This window comes from Cyanistes caeruleus, chromosome 2, assembly GCF_971803275.1.
Source record: "Cyanistes caeruleus chromosome 2, bCyaCae1.hap1.1, whole genome shotgun sequence".
Lineage (NCBI taxonomy): Eukaryota > Metazoa > Chordata > Aves > Passeriformes > Paridae > Cyanistes > Cyanistes caeruleus.
Window position 1 is genome coordinate 99,602,965 of NC_141702.1, and position 20,762 is coordinate 99,623,726.

The 20,762-nt window shown below is 37.3% G+C and overlaps 1 protein-coding gene across 7 annotated transcripts in view; it reads right to left on the reverse strand.

The window, feature by feature from the left end:
* USH2A (usherin) overlaps positions 1–20,762 on the reverse strand; it is a 370,627-nt gene that overhangs the window by 117,693 nt on the left and 232,172 nt on the right. For all 7 annotated transcript variants that reach the window (XR_015283723.1, XR_015283719.1, XR_015283720.1 and 4 more), the window contains exons 39-41: positions 17,837–17,987; positions 17,525–17,667; positions 8,966–9,594 (exon numbers count right to left, since the gene is read on the reverse strand). Coding sequence is in view for 3 of the 7 variants with exons in the window: in XM_086878670.1 (XP_086734796.1) it covers positions 8,966–9,594; positions 17,525–17,667; positions 17,837–17,987 (923 nt within the window). In the remaining 4 variants the exon portion in view is untranslated. The remainder of the gene's footprint in view (positions 1–8,965; positions 9,595–17,524; positions 17,668–17,836; positions 17,988–20,762) is intronic.

Sequence of the window (20,762 nt, forward strand, 5' to 3'; positions counted from 1 at the left end):
TCTATAGCAATTGCTGTCTCTTTTCCTTCCAGGCACAAGATAATTAAGGATTGAAGCCAACATAGAAAATAACACAGAAATGGAGAAGACCTAGATATGCCTAAAACCTAGGTATATGTCTAAGACCTAGGTAACACAAAGGAAATACTGAAGTGTTGGATAGTAATAACACAGTACTTTAGTTTCAGCTAATTCAAACTTTTTCCTTAATTCTCTCAGTCTACAAAATAACTATCTTTAAAAATGTATATGTGCAATTATACACAGCCATGGAAACAGAGAAGCTTGATTTATAAAATCATTTTTTAAAAAATGGGATTACAAAATGTTCTATTTTAGGTACAGAAGGACCTCTTAGGCCATCAGACTTGTAAGAAAGCTGGCAGCAAAGTGCTGGAGAAAGCTGAAGGATTTTGATAACAAATTCTGGAATACTATTAAACAGAGTATTAGAGACAGGGTGATCTTGAGTAAAGACAGCAAAACCAAGATTATTGGTGCCCACATAGGAAAGGCTTAGCTCTGGCTAATTATCAAATGCTGCATTCAGATTTCTGTTGCTTCTGGCCCCAAATCATGTTTGAACAAATAAAGAAAATACCACTGATTTAAGCAGTGCAAAATTTCACACAAGATAGGAATTGATTCTGCACCATTCTCACAGACATTGAGCGGAACCCTCTTTTTGAATTTAATGTGATCTAGTGATGAGCTTAGGAAACAGAAGAATGGATAATTAGCACAGACAGAAAAAGTTTTTAAGTATATGTGCTGGTTTTGGCTGGGAAGAGCTAACTTCATAGTAGAATGGAGTTAGTATGTGGCTGTTTCAGATTTGTGCTGAAAACAGTGCTGGTAATACAGGGATATTTTTGTTATTGCTGAGCAGCACTTACAAAGTGTCAAGGCCTTTTTGGCCTCTCACCCTGTGAATGGAGCAAGAGGCAAGGGACACAACTAGAAACAAGGGAAGTAAACACAAAGAAAAGTAAGTGATACACAGTCAGAAACTGGAACACAAGCTCTTGTACATGTACAACTCTTGGACATGTATGCATGAGGTACCTATCCTGAAATTCTGTCTCAGTGAAAATAACATATTTGAGGTCTTTTATTTGAACATTAGTGAAGTAAATCTGTTATTATTGGTGAAAAAATCCTTGTTGCTTAATGCTAGGTGACTTCTAATAAAAAAATGCATGCCAAATACGTTGGAAAATACCTGGTACTACCCTCCCAGGAGATAAAATTGTCTCAAAACATCCACTTTGCACCTGGAAGAGAGGATGAGTTGTTTTCTAATCACATTTCATTTTTGATGTCTAACTTTTATGTCTAAACCTACAAAATTACTCTAACACAACTTGAGCAAGACTCACCATACTCTGTAACCCCTTCACATAAAGGAACAGATTAATGGCAGGAGAACAAAGGCTGCTCCATAACCTCAGCTCTTGAGTTTCAAACTGTGTGTGCACTAGCTGGTAACACCTTCAAAAACTTCCATGTACTACTTCACAGCATTATTTGTGCTCTAACAGGTACAGTAGCTCATACTGTGAGTAACAGATATGCTTTTTGGGGCTTACAGTGGGACTTTTTTTTCCCTGGGAGAAACAAAAACCATTCTGAACAAAGAGCATATGCAGCCAGCAGCACAAACAGTGCAACTTATTTTTGTCAGGGCATGGATATCTCACACAAAGATATGAAGATCTGTTGTTGTTCTGGTCAATAGTTTTTTAAACTAGGTAATGGGATGACCAAGGATACTCCCTAACCCTCCTTGTCACTTGAGCTGCTTAGAATTACCTGCATCACCTGGGAATGACAGGACATGCAATCCCTCACAAACAACTCTTGTCAAGAGGCAAGGGACTGCCTGAACCCATAAACGAAGATGATGGAGCCAGCCTGGTTAACACACATGTGGCACTACTGGACCTCTTCTCCTCTTGGACGTGCCAAGGTTTGAGGTAAGAGCTTGGCAATGCATGAAAGCAGGAAAGCTCACTAGACAGGCCGTGTTGGAAGCAGTAACAGTTTGTTCATTGATTTGAAGCTCAGCACTGAGACCATGAAAGAGGATGCCCATGAGGAAGAGAGAATAAGGTAACTACTGGGAGAGATTAACTGATTCAATGTAATGACTCTGGAAGCTTTCATTTAAAGATCAAAGGACCTTATTTTCTCCACCACAAAATTTAAAGAGACAGAAATTAGCCATTTTCCCCCCATTAAACAGTTATAACCTTGGAATTTTTTTCCTTTTTTTGACAGCAGTTGGAACCCTGCAACTTAATTCTGAGCTATCTGAGGACAGGCATTGGCACATGTAAGCTATTTTACTGTTCAGGCCTGGCTTCAACAGTTTGCTTTTAAATCAGTGTGTTTGGCTTAATTTTATTCTCATTTCTCCTAGATACTGCTTGTAACCTCTACAAACAGAATGTAATAAATACACTACTGAGAGCTTTTCACTGTTGGTCTCAAAGCACATTGTAAGTCTCAAATTGCAAATATTATTATTCCAGTTTTAGAGATAGAAAGACTTAATCCCAGACTAAATCACATATCAGAAAGAGGCAAAACTCCAAACAAAGACCTGCTAATTTTGCATTCCAGACACTGAACTAGTCCTCTGACAACCTCCCAGCTCCCCCCAAATACCTGGGAGTAGAATTTCTCCCCAAATTCTTATCTGTCTTAACAGAAATTTTTGTGAGTTCAATCAAGAGCCAGGATCATACTGGAAATGCAAATTCTGAGAAAGGTCACTGGCAGCTCTGCTCATAAACTTTGCACATGAGTTACAACCATCTTCAGCAAGGACTACCACAGAAGAACAGCATGTTTGCAGTATCATGCAGTATACTGCAAGTTTGCAGTAGCAGATTGCTACTACAAAAACTCCTAGAACTTTGCTTGAGTAGTGGGAAAAACAAAAGAATGAAAGAACATTTGTGTTCCTAAACAGCAACAGTTTATCAAAGGCAGAGGGACGATGCCGATGAAACCTCACTGTATAATCTATACCAAATGAGCAAGCTGTGCAAGAAAACACAGTCCTAATGTGGAAAACCTCAAGTGTGCAATTTAAGGTTGTTCCTATGGGTGTTGGAATATCCTAAGTCATTCAAGCAGCACTTATGTGTCAAATGAACCAAGGTCTCCCTGACCTTAGCAGCATTACAAGGCAATCTTCACACAAGGATTGATCGCTCCTAAACAATTTCCCTGATGCACCAGGCATACCTGCATAAAACTGGAAGGGTGAGGATCAAAGTCCAAGCCCTTTTTTTTCCTCTTTCTCAGCATGAAGCTGTTACCTTGGCATACTGCACCTCCCTTTAGCAGACATGGCTTAGGAATCAGGGTTGTTTCTACTCTCAAAATTATGTTCTGGGGTAACTGCAGATTGAAGTGTTTGGAGAATGAAATAGCAACAAGGAGTTTAAACCTGGAGGGTCTTCACAGCCTCATTCTCTGGCACATAGTGACCTGCAGAGGAGGAACACTGAAGGATCACTTCACTGTTAGTACCAGCTTCATTGACTTTGGAGTAATTAGTATTGCATCCAACATTCTGTAATCAGAATCAAGTTCACAGGACAGCAAACATTAATGTGTGAGACAAAAAAACCCAGCTCTAGAACATGTGCCTATAACTAATTCTTTGGGAAATTGAAAATGTGTAAAGAAAACACCTTCTTTTTCATGGATGATACTCAAACTGTAATTACAAGGTATGTTGCTTTAAATCTGTCAGTGATATCTGTTCCTTACAGCTGAAATCTTTCTCCTGTATATTTTAATCCCATCCTATTTACAGAACAAAAGGCATTTAGCAGTCCACTATCCAGCTTCTGGGCTAATGAAGAACAGAAGATGTCTATAAAAATAGAGCCTTGTTTATTTGTGTTTGCTCACTTGCATATCCAATTTAGTAGTGAAATTTGAGAAATAGCTACTAGAAAAGTTTATCACTGTTGCAATTAATGATAATCTACTGCACTGAAAGAGTACAGATGGCAACTCTTGAAGATACTGTGACAGCAAACTAATGATATTGTTCAATCTGGAGAATGGAATGGCAGCTTTCTCTGCTTCAGTTTCTTCTATACAAAGGACAGAATGGCTGGTTAATGGCAAAGTAAGAGACTGTCATCTCTGTGGGTAACAACAAACATGAATGACAATCAAATTAAAAAGCCTATAACCCTTCTTCAGTCAGAGAACTCATAAGGAAATACTTCAGAAAAATAATCAATCCATGGAAAATCAATGACATTATTGAATCAATATGCAAAACAAACAAACAAAAAAAAGAAATTAGAACGGCAGTTAGGTGCCACAGAATTACCACAACCCTTCATGCCTCACAGGCAACATATATAACATATATTAAGAGAGAAGTAATAATAATTTTTTATTTTTCTCATTTTGTATCTAATCAAGTTGCTGGAAGTTTCTTTAAATTATGTTATCATGAAGGAATAGCACAGCACAAGAACTATATGTCAATGAGGTATTTATTCCATCCAAACAGGAGGATGGAATTCTCTTATACACTCTTTAGAAACAACAAAAAGAAAAAAGAAAAAAAAAAAAAAGAGAAACATCAGGATTATGCACAACTCATGCCAACTTCCATCTTGAAAAAAAAGTTACATGAAGGATGACAGGAAATGGCTCCAGTTTTTTATCTGTCAGTGGTCCAGTTGGTGGCAGTCATTGGTGAGGGGGAGGAATACAGGCAATATGAGGCATAAAATCCCTGGTTAAGCCAATAATTAAGACTACAGCTGCCTTTTTCAGGCCAAAATCTTCAAGGAAGAACCCTGGCAGGAAAAGGGAATTCCTCCCACCAAAAGTTATAAGGCCAAAGTTGGAATATTTGCATACTACAGTTAATTTCACTCAGTGTACCCAGCCACACAATGCCTTTCCTACACAAAGAACTCCATTAAACAATTATTCACTGTGTAAACCAGTCTCTTTCTCAAGCCACTCAACCTAGCTACATTCGCGAATGTCATATCAGTGTGAAGTGTGAGATTGAAGCAGCACAGCAATTGCAACCCTCACAAGAAAAGGAAACAATTTCTTTTTTACTTCTGTACATTAGGGTATAGCAAATCTTGTGTAACAGGAATAATGTTCATGGCATTGGCATATACTAAATAAACGGCTTTTGCAGTTGCTGAATACCTCCACTTCACTTTGGCATTTAATCAGCCACAAAAGCAGTTTATTGCGCATTATACTCCGCTACCATGAACATTATCAATTCAGCAAATATTAAAAAATATCATGCAGGTGTCACAGAAATGGGTACTTTAAAAATCATCGACACCCTTACACTTTCTGTTGCACAAAGGAAAGCAAGTTAAATGTTATGGAGAGATATTGGTCCATTCTGATTAAAATTAAATGTTAAAGGAGCACACACATATCAGAAGTGTTTATCCTGAGAGTGACCTGCCATGCTGATATTTCCCTCCTTGCAGAGTGAAAGCTTTGGTCTATGAAAATAAGCTGTATACTCAAGTGACTACTATCCTGGAGCACTTTGATTTCTTCACATCCTCAAATCATTTTTATTGATTCAGTGACTAAATAAAGGAATGGAAATATGTTTCTCTTTTTTGTAAATTCTCTCTGTTTTCAGTAGAAGTAAATATTTGCGCTCATGGTTTAGGGATTGGTTGCACTGACAGCTGAAAGCCTCTATTGATTTGCGACCGTGTCTTGGTAAAGGAGCCTCTTGCTAATCTTTCCCACAGCGCCCTTCCAATACCTTCTCCTCTAACCTGGGAGGACAGCTCTCTCTAGGGCGAGAAGCAATTAAAATCTCCTTCCCAAAGAGATGGCTTGTTTTCCACCCTGTTCTTAAGAGTTACCATCGTAGACACCGAAGTAAGAGCACTGTACAGCACAAAGGACTCCACAAATTTCATTTGAACACTACATAGGTGATATATGCACTGCAGATGTGCTGGGCTTGAGCTACTCAAGAGGGAAAGTAAGCCTTTCTAGGACTCTTAGGGGCTCCAGTGTAAAGCAATTGCATATGAAATCCATCCTATTTCCACACGGGAAAACATTTCAACCACTAAGGGGTAATCCTTGCAGAATACTGCACAGTTGTTCTGCCTGGGCGACTAGCAGTTTCTGGGGTGAAGGGACACAGTGGGTTTGCAGATCTCCACCCTAGTTTTAGAGAATTTGGGCAAAATCCCTGAACATTTTGAGAACAGGTGCTCCCTTGTTCTTCTTGTACTTTACCAGCACACAGCATTCACACAAGACAGCCTCAGGGACACAGTGAAGCTCTGAGTGCTCTCCAAGCCCTACTACTCTGACATGAATTTGCCATAAAAATGCAGGGAAGGAAACAACACCACCTCTAGCAAGCTAATCCATTTGACAGATCTGTAGGAAGACCGACAAGTAAGATGAAATCCCAGTCGCTTCCTCTGGTGCTCCCATCTGCAGACAAGCAGAAGGCGAGAAAACTGCTGGGTGCAGCAAGCCTTGTCTATTATCTCATCAGTGATGAAGTGCAAGGAACTCTTCTGCAACTATAGCTTTGCTTCATTTTATTTTTTTAAAGCGAGAAGAAATAATTTATTATTAGAAAAAAAAATGCAAAAAAATTAAATAAACATCTTGCTGGCCTGGAGAAGCAAAAGAAATTTTAATATTTTTAAGAAGTTTTAGAATCTTAGAAATCCGAACTGAAGTAATATCTCAGCCATGGGATACTCTCTGCACAGGAACTGTACCAAGTGTTCCTGACTTTCTGTCATTTATGATGAATAAAAAATGGAACAATATTAAGTAAATTAAAATACTTGACAAATACAAGAATTTATGTCAATATCAGCAAAAAACCAATGCTCTGTACACTAACAGAGAGAATTTAGCAGAAGATATACTCAGGAGTGAATATATTTGGAGATGCATATATGTAAGTCGCTTTTCCCAATTCAATGCTGTCACCTTAAACTGTTTTGAACATTTTAACTTAAATATTTAAAATTAATAAAAAATTACAGTAAAAACTATTCATGGAAATAAAAACATCCAGGCTTCAGCATCTTTGACAAAAATTAGTCTTAACAGATCTGAAAAATATTTGTCTCCAGGTGGAAAACACAAGTCCGAGACTACACAAGCAGCAGTGACCCTAAACTTGGCTAGCCATTCATAGAGGAGTTCATACAGTTTGGGATATTAAAGGTATTTAAAGAGTTTTGAATATTATGACAGGCTGGGGAAGAAGAAGGAAAATAAGCATTTGAACTCTTCAGTAAGAAAGGAAAAGAAATTTTAAAAACAATGCTGTATTGAAATTTAATTATAATAGAGTGAAAGTTGGATTGCCTGACTTCAGATTTCAGAAGAAATAAATGACCCAACTAACTTTCAGTATTGGTAGATTACTTAATTTCAGAGTTGAGCAAAATATAATAAAATTACAACTGAACACATGTGTCTGATCTCAGGAAAAGACATCATTAAAGAATGACACAATCTCTGATAACCCACAGGCTTTTAAAACTAGGATTGAGTGTTGAATGCACTTGGAGGAAAAAAAAAACCAGGGGTAAGATATAAAATCATTATGTTCTCACCACATTAACTGGAGCTTCAAAGGTTGCAGCGAGTCTTTGTGCTCAGAGTTGAAGTCAACACAAAAAAGCTCACGCAGTGAAATGTGGACATGTGGGGAAGCATGCGACTGAACTAGAGCTACTATTTACTCAGCATTGCAGCTTCTGGCAAATTCATGAAAAATGCTTTACTATAAATTGTGGGGAATATTAAGATATATCTACAGAAGTACAGAAGGCAGAGTCCTGGAAGTAGATTGCCCAAATCTTCAATAAGCAGTCTGGCAATTCATCATAATTACTACTGGTCGATCGTTATTAATTCTTACAGTAACTATTGTACTCATATTGAACTGATTTGCAATTAACACAGAGGTAACATGCAATTCCTTAGACATTAAAGCATAATTTTATAAGCTCAGGATTTTTTTGTCTAATAGTGAATAGCTTTTTTATCATAGCTTAAAATTACCTGTGAACAAAGGAAAAAAATCAGTATTGGTTTACTGCTGAAATTCATACCCTCAAACTATTCAGATTGCATTGGTAACATTACTCTGTTTACCTTTTGAAAATACAATGTATACCAAAAATAATAAATCTAACAGATGAACTTCAATCTTATGCAAATGTCCTTTGTTTTGTGCTCTGGTGAGCAAGCTACTGTACCAATACTTTTGGCATTAGTACAAGACTGAATCCATGGAAGCATGTGTGTATTTACACAAAAGAGGCTTCTAAGCTACAAAAATCCCTCTTGTTTGGTTACACTAATTTCCCTTGAATGAAGTTTGTATGCAAGCCAAAACAATGGTAGTTATCCTGTCCTCTAGAGTTCATTCCCAACAGAACGATGTGAATAATTGAAAACTTCCTACGTAGTCCTGTAAGACTCCTCTTTTGTAAATCAGGAGAATAAAAATGGTATTTTTTCTTCATTAGCCATTAAAAAAAAATCTGATAATTATACAGAAGACTTAATTACAGGAAAAAAAAAATCTATTTTTACTTCTTAGCATTTTAATGAAGTCTTGAAATTTTGGAGAAGGTAGTAGGTCATTTTCTGATCTGATTAGAGAGTTAAAAGTAATAGTTTAAGTTTAATATTGAAAATACATCAGGTGTGTAAGGAATAAAATGTACTGGAATATAATGTCAGAGGCCGGTGTAAAGAAAAAAAAAATGGAAAGGAATCTAATGCTTTTGAGCCAAAGCACAGACACTAATTATTCAACTACCCCTGCAGCAATGAAGTCTGTTGGCTCAGCCAGTAGATGTCTCTCTTAAATACACAGCTGCTACAAGGAAACATGTTAAAGCCATAAGGCAATGAGAATTATTCTTACCTTGACTGAGTAGGGTCCCAACGCTTCTGCATCAGGTGGCTGAACACCAGCAGGTCTTGAAGGTCTGGTGGTAACTTCTGCCCAGGCACTGCTGTTCGTGCTCCCGTTCTGGGTGCTCATCAGCACTCTGTATTCAAATTTCTGCCAAGGGCTCAGAGCAGTGCTCTGGTCAATGTAGCTCATGGACTGATTGAGAGGGAGACACACCACAGTTGAGATTTGTTCTGTTCCTTTCACCCTCCTCTCTATTGTAAGGTTTTCCACCACACCATTCGGGTGAGCAGGTGGTTGCCAGGATACAACCACAGAAGTTGGAGTATCAGAATAGAGTTCTGGAGCAGGAATATCCTCAGGGGCATCTGGAAGAGTCTTTATTTCTGGGGTTGTGGGTGAAAGAGAGCATCCTTTAGAAGTGCATCCTTCTACTTGAAACACATAGAGACTGTAAGGACGCAAGTCTTCTACAGTGCAGTTAGACATAGTTCCTGGCACTGTAGCATGCAGTTGGCCATTTTGGTAAATATTATAATGTGTGATAATGCCATTTGGCTTTAAAGGATGCTGCCAGGTGATGCTTGCTGCCCTTGCTGTAACATCCAATAGAAGTGGTGGATCTAAAGGCCCAGGCTCTGTAATAAAATAAAAAATAAAATGGGAAAAAAAAAAAAAAAAAAAGGAAAGAGAAATTGATAATAATTTGTGATTTTTAAAATTAGTATCAGCAAGATGTACTTACCAAATGAGGCTCAAAAATCACAAAAGGAGCTTAGATCTACTAAACAGCCTGTTTCTTTGGAAAATGTAGGCCCAGATATTTAGGGGATGAATCTGGCTCTCCTCTCAAAGGCAAGCTGCTCACCTTCCCTTGTCCCAAACTTCCTCCCTCCTCTTCTGCATTCTTTTTCCTCCTGTGTCTCAGAAGCTCCCTATCAGTGCTGTTTGCATGTGGATAAAGTGTACAGCTCAGTATTGCTGTAGACCTGCAGTTCTAGCTTTTGGGGATGCTTTTCTAGAGCACTAGATACTAATTGCAACCAACAGCACAGGCATAACAATGCTGTGTGTTTTACGCTCAGTAAGTCCCTACTGCATCTCTCATTATATATTCAATATTTTACTTCGTTCTGTTTATAATTCTAATCCATTTTTTGCAATTTATCTACTCCCTGTTAATATTATAGGTGATTTTTTACTTCGACTGTGACAGAAGCTGCCGATTTAGCTCTTTCACCTACTGATAAATAAACAATGCACAGATCTGACCTTTAGGTTAACAGGTTTTATGCTTGCTCCACTCAGCACTCTAACTGATTCAATTATCATAAAGGTTCAGGAGCTTCCATGAATACTGAAAAAGACCGACCATATGCCTGCATAGGTGTTGTGGAACAGCAAATACTCTGCAGCCCTCCAGAGAAATTCCTTAATTGTAAATAATTTCACCATGCGACACAATCAAGTCACCTTGAATGCAAAACCCTCAGCCTGTGGAGGCAAAGTGTTATTTAAGCTTTACTGGGCTGCGTTAAATTCTGCAATTTGAAGGGCTGTTAAGTTTTTCAATTGAAATTTCATTTAAAATGCAGGTGCTTTTTATTATATTGAGGCTTTACTGCTCTCTAGGTACAAGCATGAACATGGTGCAATAACACAAATCTGGCTCAATCACTGATCAGTAACAGCTGTAATTCCAGAACATTTAGCATTCTTATAAACCACATCCTGAAATCTATAAATTGCTACAGCAGACCAAGAAAATACTATATTCGCCCCTATTCTGCCCATAGCAATTTTGACATTTATGAGATTTTTCTGTGAACATTACATTTTATTGAAACCTTAAAAAAAGATATACTTGGATTTAGTAATTGTTTAAAATAGCTTTGGATTTGGGAATTTGCAGGGGGAAGGGGAGAAGAGGGGACCTACATTTGGAATTATAAGGGTTCAAAAATTTAAAATTCATTAGTGATTGTGGGTGTGCCAAGTCTTCAGGAAAGGTGACATAACATATGCTGAATTCTGTTGTATTCAACAACACTATTACTTAACTCCTGGTGTCCAAAACCAGAAGGAACATTATAGGAAGAATAATTTACTTCACTAGAAGTTAAATAATTCCTGATGATTTTTAAGGGAAAAGAGAGAGAAGTAGGGAAGGTGGGGGGAGGGGAAGGAATCAAATAAATCCAGCACAATGAATTGCTCCTTCTATATTTTAGAGTAACAGCTGAAGCAGTCAGAAGTCCCCGTTCTCCTCTCACATACAAAGAGAGGTAAATCAGGATTGTTCCAGTGATGTCTGTGAAAAAAGTGATGTAAAATTGAGATAGCAAGCTTTTTTTGTGTGTGCTTTTAAATTTGAAAAGTAACAATGTTTTTTCTTTCATTATATGATGCATCACAGAGAAACTCCATAAAGCTCAGCTGTATCACATATCCTGTTCTACTCACAATGATAATAAGGATGGAGTTCTGTATTTAATGCTTGTGCACACTAGGATTAATTTAGATCTCTGAATTTGCAAGTACAAAAGATGATCTGTTGTAAAGAGTAATTAAATTCTATTTGCATGTACTCCTGGGTAAAATCAATTAGGTTGTAAGTTGGAACAAAATTTGGTCCATTATTTAGACCTCACTGAAAGATGAAGAGGTGGAGGTGTAAATCTGAATTAGATTTATATTCTGTAAACCAAATTTTTTTCTGGGGTGGAAGGGAAGGAGGAGAATTTGCTTTGGAATTAAAGACCTTGAAAATCAGTTGCTGCAAATTCTAGTTTAGTGGGGGAAAGGAGCTGAAATACGATATTTACCACCGAACTACAAATTTTCATTTTATCTAATTATAGCCCATAAGCTATTGTACTGTGAGCATCTGCAGGTGGGAAAAAGAAAACCACAACAGAAAAGCCCCCCAGTATTCAAGCAGTTTGCTGTAAGGGCACAGCTAAGCCTTTATACTCCTATGGAATAAGTTGCAGGCATTACAGGTGAAACATTCACGGTAATTAGTTGAACCTGAGCTTCAACGCCCCCCGAGTTCAGACTTATTCCTTAAGGACAATCTGTAATGTACGGAAGAAGCTGTCAAACTTCAGCTTTGGGTCCCTCTTGTCCCTCCCCTTTCCCTCAAAAAAGAGTATTTTGGTACCTAGCATACCTACCCACACATTCCCTACTGCCCTTTTAAAAGAGAGACTTTTAAGACTTTCTGAGTTCAAACAAGACGTTTGAGAGATGCTTAATTGGCCCCACTGGATGGGAAAGCATTAAAACCTGGTCCTCAACACTCATTCAGTACAGCTTCTTTTTAAATGGCAAGCAGAATCATCTAATTCTATGTACAAATCAACTAGCACAATACTGCTTGGTTGAAAGGGTCACCACAATTATGTAAAACATGAGTATTAACTATAATTGGGATAGTTTGCTAATACAATAAAAAGCTCTGAACATGAAAAAAGTTATGCTCGCAGCAGCAGCTATCACTTTCTAAAGTAAGAATTCATGGATGAAATGACATGAAAAAGATGGTTATAAAATTTTAATGGAATGATAAAAGGCAAAAGTCATCCTCTCAGCTGAATTCTTAAAATCCCTATATATCACAATCAGCTCCTTAACTGTAAAATCAATGTGGAGTATAACATGTTGTCAATGTGGTTGTCACTGGAGGGAAGACTGCAAAGTATGACAGCTACACAGCTCAGCCTGTCAATGATGAAAATAAAATCATAAAGCTTTTTACATGGATGTAATTGTTTATAGAAGTAACTACTGAAGATGGAACAGTGGGCATCTTAGTCCTTAAGATCCTTAGTTCATATTTCAAACCATTTCATTACAGTATTAATACTAGAAGGTAGTTTCATTTTGGCAAATGAAATTATGTTTTATGATAGACTACTTCGCTCATCTGCTTCAAAAGTTCAGACTTGACTTAAAATAAAGGCACAAAACTCTCATTAATCTTTTTTAATTCCTTGACTAGAATGACACATTTGTTTACTTACTGAGACACTCAGAAAGCAAGGAGTTATACTCTCATGGTTGTATTTTTTGGAGGGAACCTACATTTACATTTAATATACTAAGACATGTTCCTGGACTGATGCCCTTTAAAGCTAATGAGAAATACCTGATTTGCTGGCAAACTCTCTCAATAAGCAGAATAAAAATTCTGTGCCTTTTACACATGAATCATTTACTCTTTTCATGGACATGGACAATGGAATTATACATATTAACAGAAAGTGGTATCTTTCATATTCTGCTGACTGTACCCAGCAGCAAACCCAAACTGTGTGTCTCTGGGCATAAGGGACCACAGGAATCTTTTATCACATGAGATCACAGAACTCAAAAGTTGTTAAGCTGTTCATTCAGTGACATGAAATCCATATGAAACCCTTCAAATATGTATTAAGAGCTGTCTTTAGAGTATTAAGACTTGTTGCCCTCAACTGCTCCACATGCATATTGGTTCCAGAACTTCAGTTCTACCAGCCAATAAAGTTCTAATTCCTAATCTGTAGGCATGCATGGGCAGTTTGCCCTATATATCATATGATCATCTTATCTTATATACCACTACTGCATCAGCTTAATTTGTTCTGTCCTTTTGCTATTCACCCTGTCAGGTATTTCAAGTGATTTCTTTTCCCTTTGTCACCTCACCAGGTATTGTCTTCTCTTGCTTCAGTTTCCTTTTTCCTTTCTCAAGCTCATGTGAACACATTCACATCAACTATTTATGGATTAGTTTATATGCCTCAATTATATGGACCTTACAGAGCTAAAATAGGAGACTTGTCTTCTCAGACAACAAATATCATAAGCAGAGAAAGTGAGAGCTTCCAAAGGTGGCAAACTGCATTATTTATCCCCTTATTCCACATTGCCTCTTTTCATTGTCAGGAAGATTTAGGAGAATCACAGAATCATAGAATATCTTGAGTTGCAAAGGACCCATCAAAGCACAACTCCTGATTCTGCACAGGATATTCCTAGAAGTCACACAATGTGTCTAAGAGTGGTGTCCAAACACTTCCTCAGCTCTGTCAGACTTGGGCTGCGAACGCCTCCCTGGGGAGCCTGTGCCAGTGCCCAACCACCCTTTGAGAGCATATTTTTCTAATGCCCAACCTAAACCTCCCCTGACACAACTTCAGGCCATTCCCTTGGGTCCTGTCACTGGTCACCACAGAGATCAATGCCTGCCTCTCCTCTTCCTCTCATGAGGAAGTTTAATCTGTGATGAGATCTCCCCACAGATTGAGGCTTTTCATCCTGGAACCAAAGCATGTCAGAGGAGCACACCATAGCACTCCCCATGATAGGAATAATGCTTCTCTGATTTGGCAAGAAGTAGCTCATCTGATAGCTACATTGCAAGAGCTCTTTTTTTTTAATTGCTTTTTTATCTCCAACTTCAATATGTAATCATTTCCAGTGACTACTGTGTGCTTTTGCACTTACTTATTGTGAAGAAACACTGGGCTTGCCTATAACTTCATCATGTATAAACAACATGGACTTGAAGTCACTTATGTAAGAGATAAAAAACCAAAAAATTGGACTGCCTGCTATGTAACTTGCAAAATCTTCTTTTCCAGCTAGTGCAAGCCAGGCACTTTTAAAAGGGCTTTACTAAGAGCTCTCCATATTGGAGTTGTACACCAACCCACAGAACCAAAATGTAGCCACAGCAGAGAATGTGCTGGTGACTGAGATGTTCTGCTGTACACAATTCAGTGGGCTGCAGACAGGTTCTGGGGTGTTCAAAAGCTAATAAAGTTACAGGAAGCTTTTCTTTAAAGTAGAAATATTTCTACCTTAGAACTTGTCCAAGTCATGGTGGATTTTCTCAAGCACAAGAAAAAACAACTTTCTCTTTAGAAGACATCCTTCTGATCAAAAATTACACCGTGTGGACTGCTATCAGACATACTTTTGCATGCCCTCAATCTACACCATAGGAACCCAGCAGTTGCCATTGGGGCAGCTTCAGGTAACTGTAACCAATGTCTTTGCAAATCCCAGAGAGCTCAAAGGCTCCCCATAGCTAAAGGGAAAACCTAACTTGTATCTCCTTTACTATATCTAGAAGGTCTAGTTTAATTTCTGAATACAATGTATGATATTCTGCTCTCAGTTCAATGGTACATACTGAGCTCTCAGTTCAGTGGTCTTTACACTGATTGCAAGAGAGCTGTCTGAAATCTACATCCAAAAAGCTGAAAGCAAACTCTAATTCAGAAACTTCATCAGTTGTTTCTATCTGTAGGTAAACTGGCAGCAAACAGTCTGATGCTCTACTAAGACCATTGGAACAAACATATTTTATTAATGCATGTTTAGCAGGTTTTAAAATATTCATAGTTATGTATATTATTGTTACCTGGCATGGGCAGGTTAGACCTTAAAAAATGCATGGAATCAGTTACTAGTGTCACAATCATGTAAATGAAGTATTTGAAAATTCTTTACCGCATTTTTTTTTCTTGCATTAAAAAAATACTAATCTGTATATGAAGACATTTCTATATGTCAGATACAACACATTTTTATGGCAGCATTTGCTAATTTTCCTCTAATGATTCCAAATATCCTCCTACTTTACCAGATATTTATCATAAATAAAATATAATACACAGATAAACTGTGAAATCATCATCTTTTTATTACTGGAACTCTACTGACTTTAAAAGTGGATGTGTTGATTCACATCTATTGCTGTCAAGTGTATGTGCACACAGACACACAGACATGCATATATTTTATGCTTACAGATACTTTATGCTTTGATGAAACAACAAATATATATATTTACTAAATAAAATTCAATAAGAATATGTAGACACGTATTTAGTTCAGCAGAGTAAGAGATATGGGAAATTTCCACTATTAAAGTGTACTTCAAAAAGTCAAAGTCTGTTAGCAGGGCCAGGAATTAAGTGTACTTCTGCAGCAAACTGTCAGTATAGGCAGTTTCACAAGAAACATGTTGAAACCTTGACAAAAGTACTGCTTAGACCCAATGACAATCATTCAGTCTTAAGAAATTGAGCTGAATATCCTTTCACAGATGGCAGCTCTCCACAATGACACCACAGAGTCCTCTGTCACCACTGAAAGCTGGGTGGGTTTCTTTCTTTTTCAAAGACAAGGGTTGTTGGATATTGTTGCACCTCCTGTGTAGGTCTTCCACCTTCCCCTAACTCCTCAAAAGAGAATTTTAAAATTGTACACCTAGTACTTTACACAAAAATATTTTTTCTATCAGTAACATGTGATGCCTTTTAAATGTACTTCTCGTATGTGAAAAGATACACTATGTGAACTATCAGACAGAGCTAAATAATTATTGCAGTTTAAACAAAATAGTCATAGGAGACTGGTTGCATTTTTACTGTGAATGCAGACAAGTTCAATAATATCATATTGACTTTTGTTAGCAAACAATGCAATGAATTAACTAAATCTCAACAAGAATTGCTACAGGTAAATAACACAGCTCTGTTATCTAAGTTCAGAACTTACATTTACTTATAGGTTGTGTGTTCATAGAAGCACTAACACTTTTGGAGCTTAAATGAATTTATAAGATAAATTTCTGTTGTGAATCATTTGCTCAGCTTTAAAGAAAAAGTGTTTTACAATTGTGGGGAAAACCATTTTCTGCTCCATAGACGTGTCCATTTAAAGAAGGGACTAAAATCAAGTTGAGTCACCAGCACTGAATATTTGCTAAACCAATGTTAGATATCCTGCTACCTTGTACAAGAAAGCTAACAGCTCAGTTTCTTCAAAAAAAGAAAAAAGCTGGAAATTGTATGGTTTTTATTTGCATTTATGTGCATTAAATTGCACAATAAGCAATTTTTTCACAAGTTTTTGCTTACAGATTGAATCAGGTGCAAAATTCTATCCTGTCAACAAACTGGACGTACCTATACACTGACAGCTAGTTGCTAAATCAAGGGACTGTAGAAAAAATTGTGGGGAGTGAGTCTAGAGAACATAGGACTATTAACAATGAAAGTGAAGGGATTGACAATGACAAACCCAATTTCAGACCAGCAGGTCACCACTTTGAATTAACAAAGATCACTGGGAATGAAAAGTTCTGTGGTAGCTTGAGTACTCTCAGCACAGAGATAAGACAACTGTCATATTCTATTAACTTCAACTTATTTTCTCTGAGTTGACTGAAATAAGAATCAAGTCCCTGAATATAAAGGAACACCACTTATAAAGCTGTATTTACCAGTGTATCTTAAATTTACCATATATTGCTGGAGGGATATTTTATACAGAAATAAGATACTGCTTTGCAAAATACGTATGTAAATATCCCTATTTTTAAATGAATATGTAAGACAAAAGATACTTGATCCTCTAGGAGTTTATACTTCAAGTAAATACTAGGGAAGGAAATACATTACTGCTATATAACTGAGAAAGCAACATAATTTAAAAAATTAAATACAGTGGCAGCTGGAATGTTATTTATATTTTCTGGTAAAGGGAGCTAAATAAGATCTGACTGCTTACTGTCCTCTGCTGTAGTCATTGAAGTCCAGTTGCTATAAGCATTGCCATAACCATTGGAGGCAACCACTCTCATCTCATACTCAGTGTAGGGCTGCAGGTCTCCGACCGTGTGCTGTAAGGAAGCAGTAGGGCTGGGATGCAAACTGCAAAGAAAAACAGCGCAAATTACTTCAGAACACATCCCAGCACATCAAGAAAGACTAAAACGTTATGTCTTCTAACAAGACCAGCCACCCTAAAGGTGGGCCGTGTTCAAGGGAAGGGACTTTTCTTGCTCAGCAGTGGATGGTGGTCTTATTGCACTCTGCATACTCTAAAATGTCACCAGCAGAACGCCTCCGCCGCATCTGGAGTCGGTAGCTGGGTGTGCCTGGGGCGTTGTTGCGAACTGGTGTAGACCAGACAACCTGAAGACTGGTTGGAGTGGCAGATGAAAGCCTTGGAGGCATCACGCCATCTGGAGCTGTTGAAAAACATGGATGAATTAGAGCAGAGAAAACCATGGAGAACATATGCCGTGTGGAAACAAAATGCTCCATATACTGGAAAAACTGTTCCTCAGGATCAACAGTAATGTTAACATGGTCCATTTAGTTTAACATTTTCACTACTGAACAATGCTGATTCTTAATTTTCTTCTTTCCAATACGTGAATATCATCTTGCTAAAAGCAAACCTCCAAACACCAAAAGTAATTCAGAAGCAACATATTTTCTACCACCTGTTCAAATATTATCTACTTCTGTGCCCAGCTCTGCCACCCTGAGAAGCTAAGGAAATGCTTACAGAAATGTTACCCAGCATGAGTAAAATTGATCAGACTTTTTTATCATTCAGATACCTTCTCACCCTTATAAATTAATAATAATTTTAAAAGAAAACAAAAGAAATTTAGATTAAGAACATCTTTAGGTAGAAATCAAAATAGATTCACTGAAGTTTCAGTCTCTAGCCCATTGTTTTGTTAAGGAAATTAATTTTTATGAAGTCCAAGGAACTGCAGTCGAAAATGTGTCAAACTGATATCAACAATGACCTTTAACTGCTGCAAATTTCACTGCATGCAGTAAAAAGAACTGTGACAATTTACACCTGTGAGTTTATGGCTTTGCTTTTTCTTTAACAAGAAATCAATCTGTTGAAGAAACTTTCTATATATAAACACATCTGTAACTTTTATATATAACATATCTGTAGCCATATCTCTGTAGCTCTTGTCTAGAGTTAAAACACTGGAAAGTTACTGCCTTTTTCATTTAAACTCTTGTATAATAGTTTTGCTTTTCATGGTCCAGTAGTTACCATTTGCTCTTTTCCTTTGGTTTTTCCAACAGAAATACTTTTTCATTGCTATTATTTTATTCTTGTCTCTATTGAAGAAAAACCAGTCTCACAGATATCTAACTTAAAGTGTAGTTGTAAGCCTCAGGGCCTAAGTTGTAAGTTTTAAGATGAGCAAACAGTAATTTACAATAAGCTTTATGATTTTCATTTACTACCTGTATATGAGTTGGTTACTAAGAGGGAAGAAACAGACTTTGTGATACACTGTCTAAGTCATTCTCTCCCTGAGACAGGTGAAAAGAGGCATCAGCTCATAAAAAGAAAGACATCAGTCACATATAGTAGTTTTTATTTATACTGATATGATTTTTTTGCATTTACATTTACAGATATGATAGGATCTGATATTTTTACTCTGATTATACCTGGGTCACTTCAACATTTTTCATCTCCAGGTTCAAACTGTATTACAGGGAAAGGCACAAAATATATGTGGCTCCAACCTAAGAAACTTGTTCCCTTTACATTAATTTTAAGGTGTGTTCTCATAGAAAATTTTTACTAAAAGCTGGCTTCTATGGTACTTGATTTATTGATACTGGATCATTACTGGATTCTGATAGTTGGCCCCTAGCCCTACAGCCCTCCTGGGTTTTTTTTCAGGACAAGATGAAGTGGAACAGAATCTCCAGCTTCCCTCATTCCCTTCTGCTCCTCTCTGTCACTGTGAAAAAGAAAACCTGTAATATGGGGGCTTGAGCCAGCCTGACTGTGTTTGGATGTTCCTTCCTGCTGCTGTTATCTACATCTAGGAAATAAGGCTCCAGTAAATCCCAAGTAAACCTGAAAATCCTCCTGTTTCCAAATCCAGAAAATCTCTGAGACTAACGTAATTCATGGTCTGCAAATCCCACGCCAACACTTTCAAGGCCAATAAAGAGCTTGTGAGCACCTCACCTCAGAGGGAAGAAGATGGTTGGCTTAACATAAACAGCCCCAATATCCCTCCAGCTGAGCCATCAAAAAAAAACCATTTGCACACCAATGTCTCTGCACGTGATGTTCACTCTCACAGTAAAATGGAGAACACATTTATTTACCTTATATAACGTTGTTCTGTTTAGCAGCAACATAAGCAGAGCTGGATTTCAGTCATGCAATAACAGGTCTTAAAACTTATGTATGTAAAGTACAGTTCTCACAGATAATCATGTATTATTTTGGCATCCTTTATAAGGTGATTCCTGAAGTTGAAGGCAGACTGAGACAGCACAAAACCAAGGTGCTTTCTGATTTCACCATAAGACAGCACAAGAAAGATGATGCAATTAAAGTAACAATTTTTAGTTCAGGGTTTTTAAGTGTTTTTCTAAGCTGACACTGACAAAAAGAGTCAATATCCCTTCAAAGCAAGTTACTACCTCATTTGAAACTAAGCTGTCTGCAGATTAAAATGCACCAGTTTTTAAAGTTCACACAGAAACTCTACACAGCAAAAAAAAGCTACATCTAAAAATGAATCTAATTAGCTGACCTAATAATTTGGCCAGGAAGTCAAAAGTTCACGATATTGAGGGGACAGTGTGAGGCAACTCACTGAGGAGGAAAAAGTGTTAAATTTATTTGCAGTTCCATCAGGACACATCACTTCACCTTTGTCTTTCATTTACCAATCTGTTAAATGGAGATAATACTACTTATCCTTCTTTGTAAAGCTCTCTGAAATCTACAAAGTAAAAGCTCAGATTAAGCTTTATGTATGTAGAGAGGTGGTTATTACAGTGATACAGGAATGTTCATCAAAAAACAAAGATGTAGCTGTCTAAATGTCAATAACAATTCCACAGTGTGGATGTTATTTTAATGGCGCAGGTAATCTCAGCTAAATGTTCAAATCTCTTCTACCAACAAAAGCACAGCATAGGGAAGAGTAGGAAATTTGGACAAATCTCTA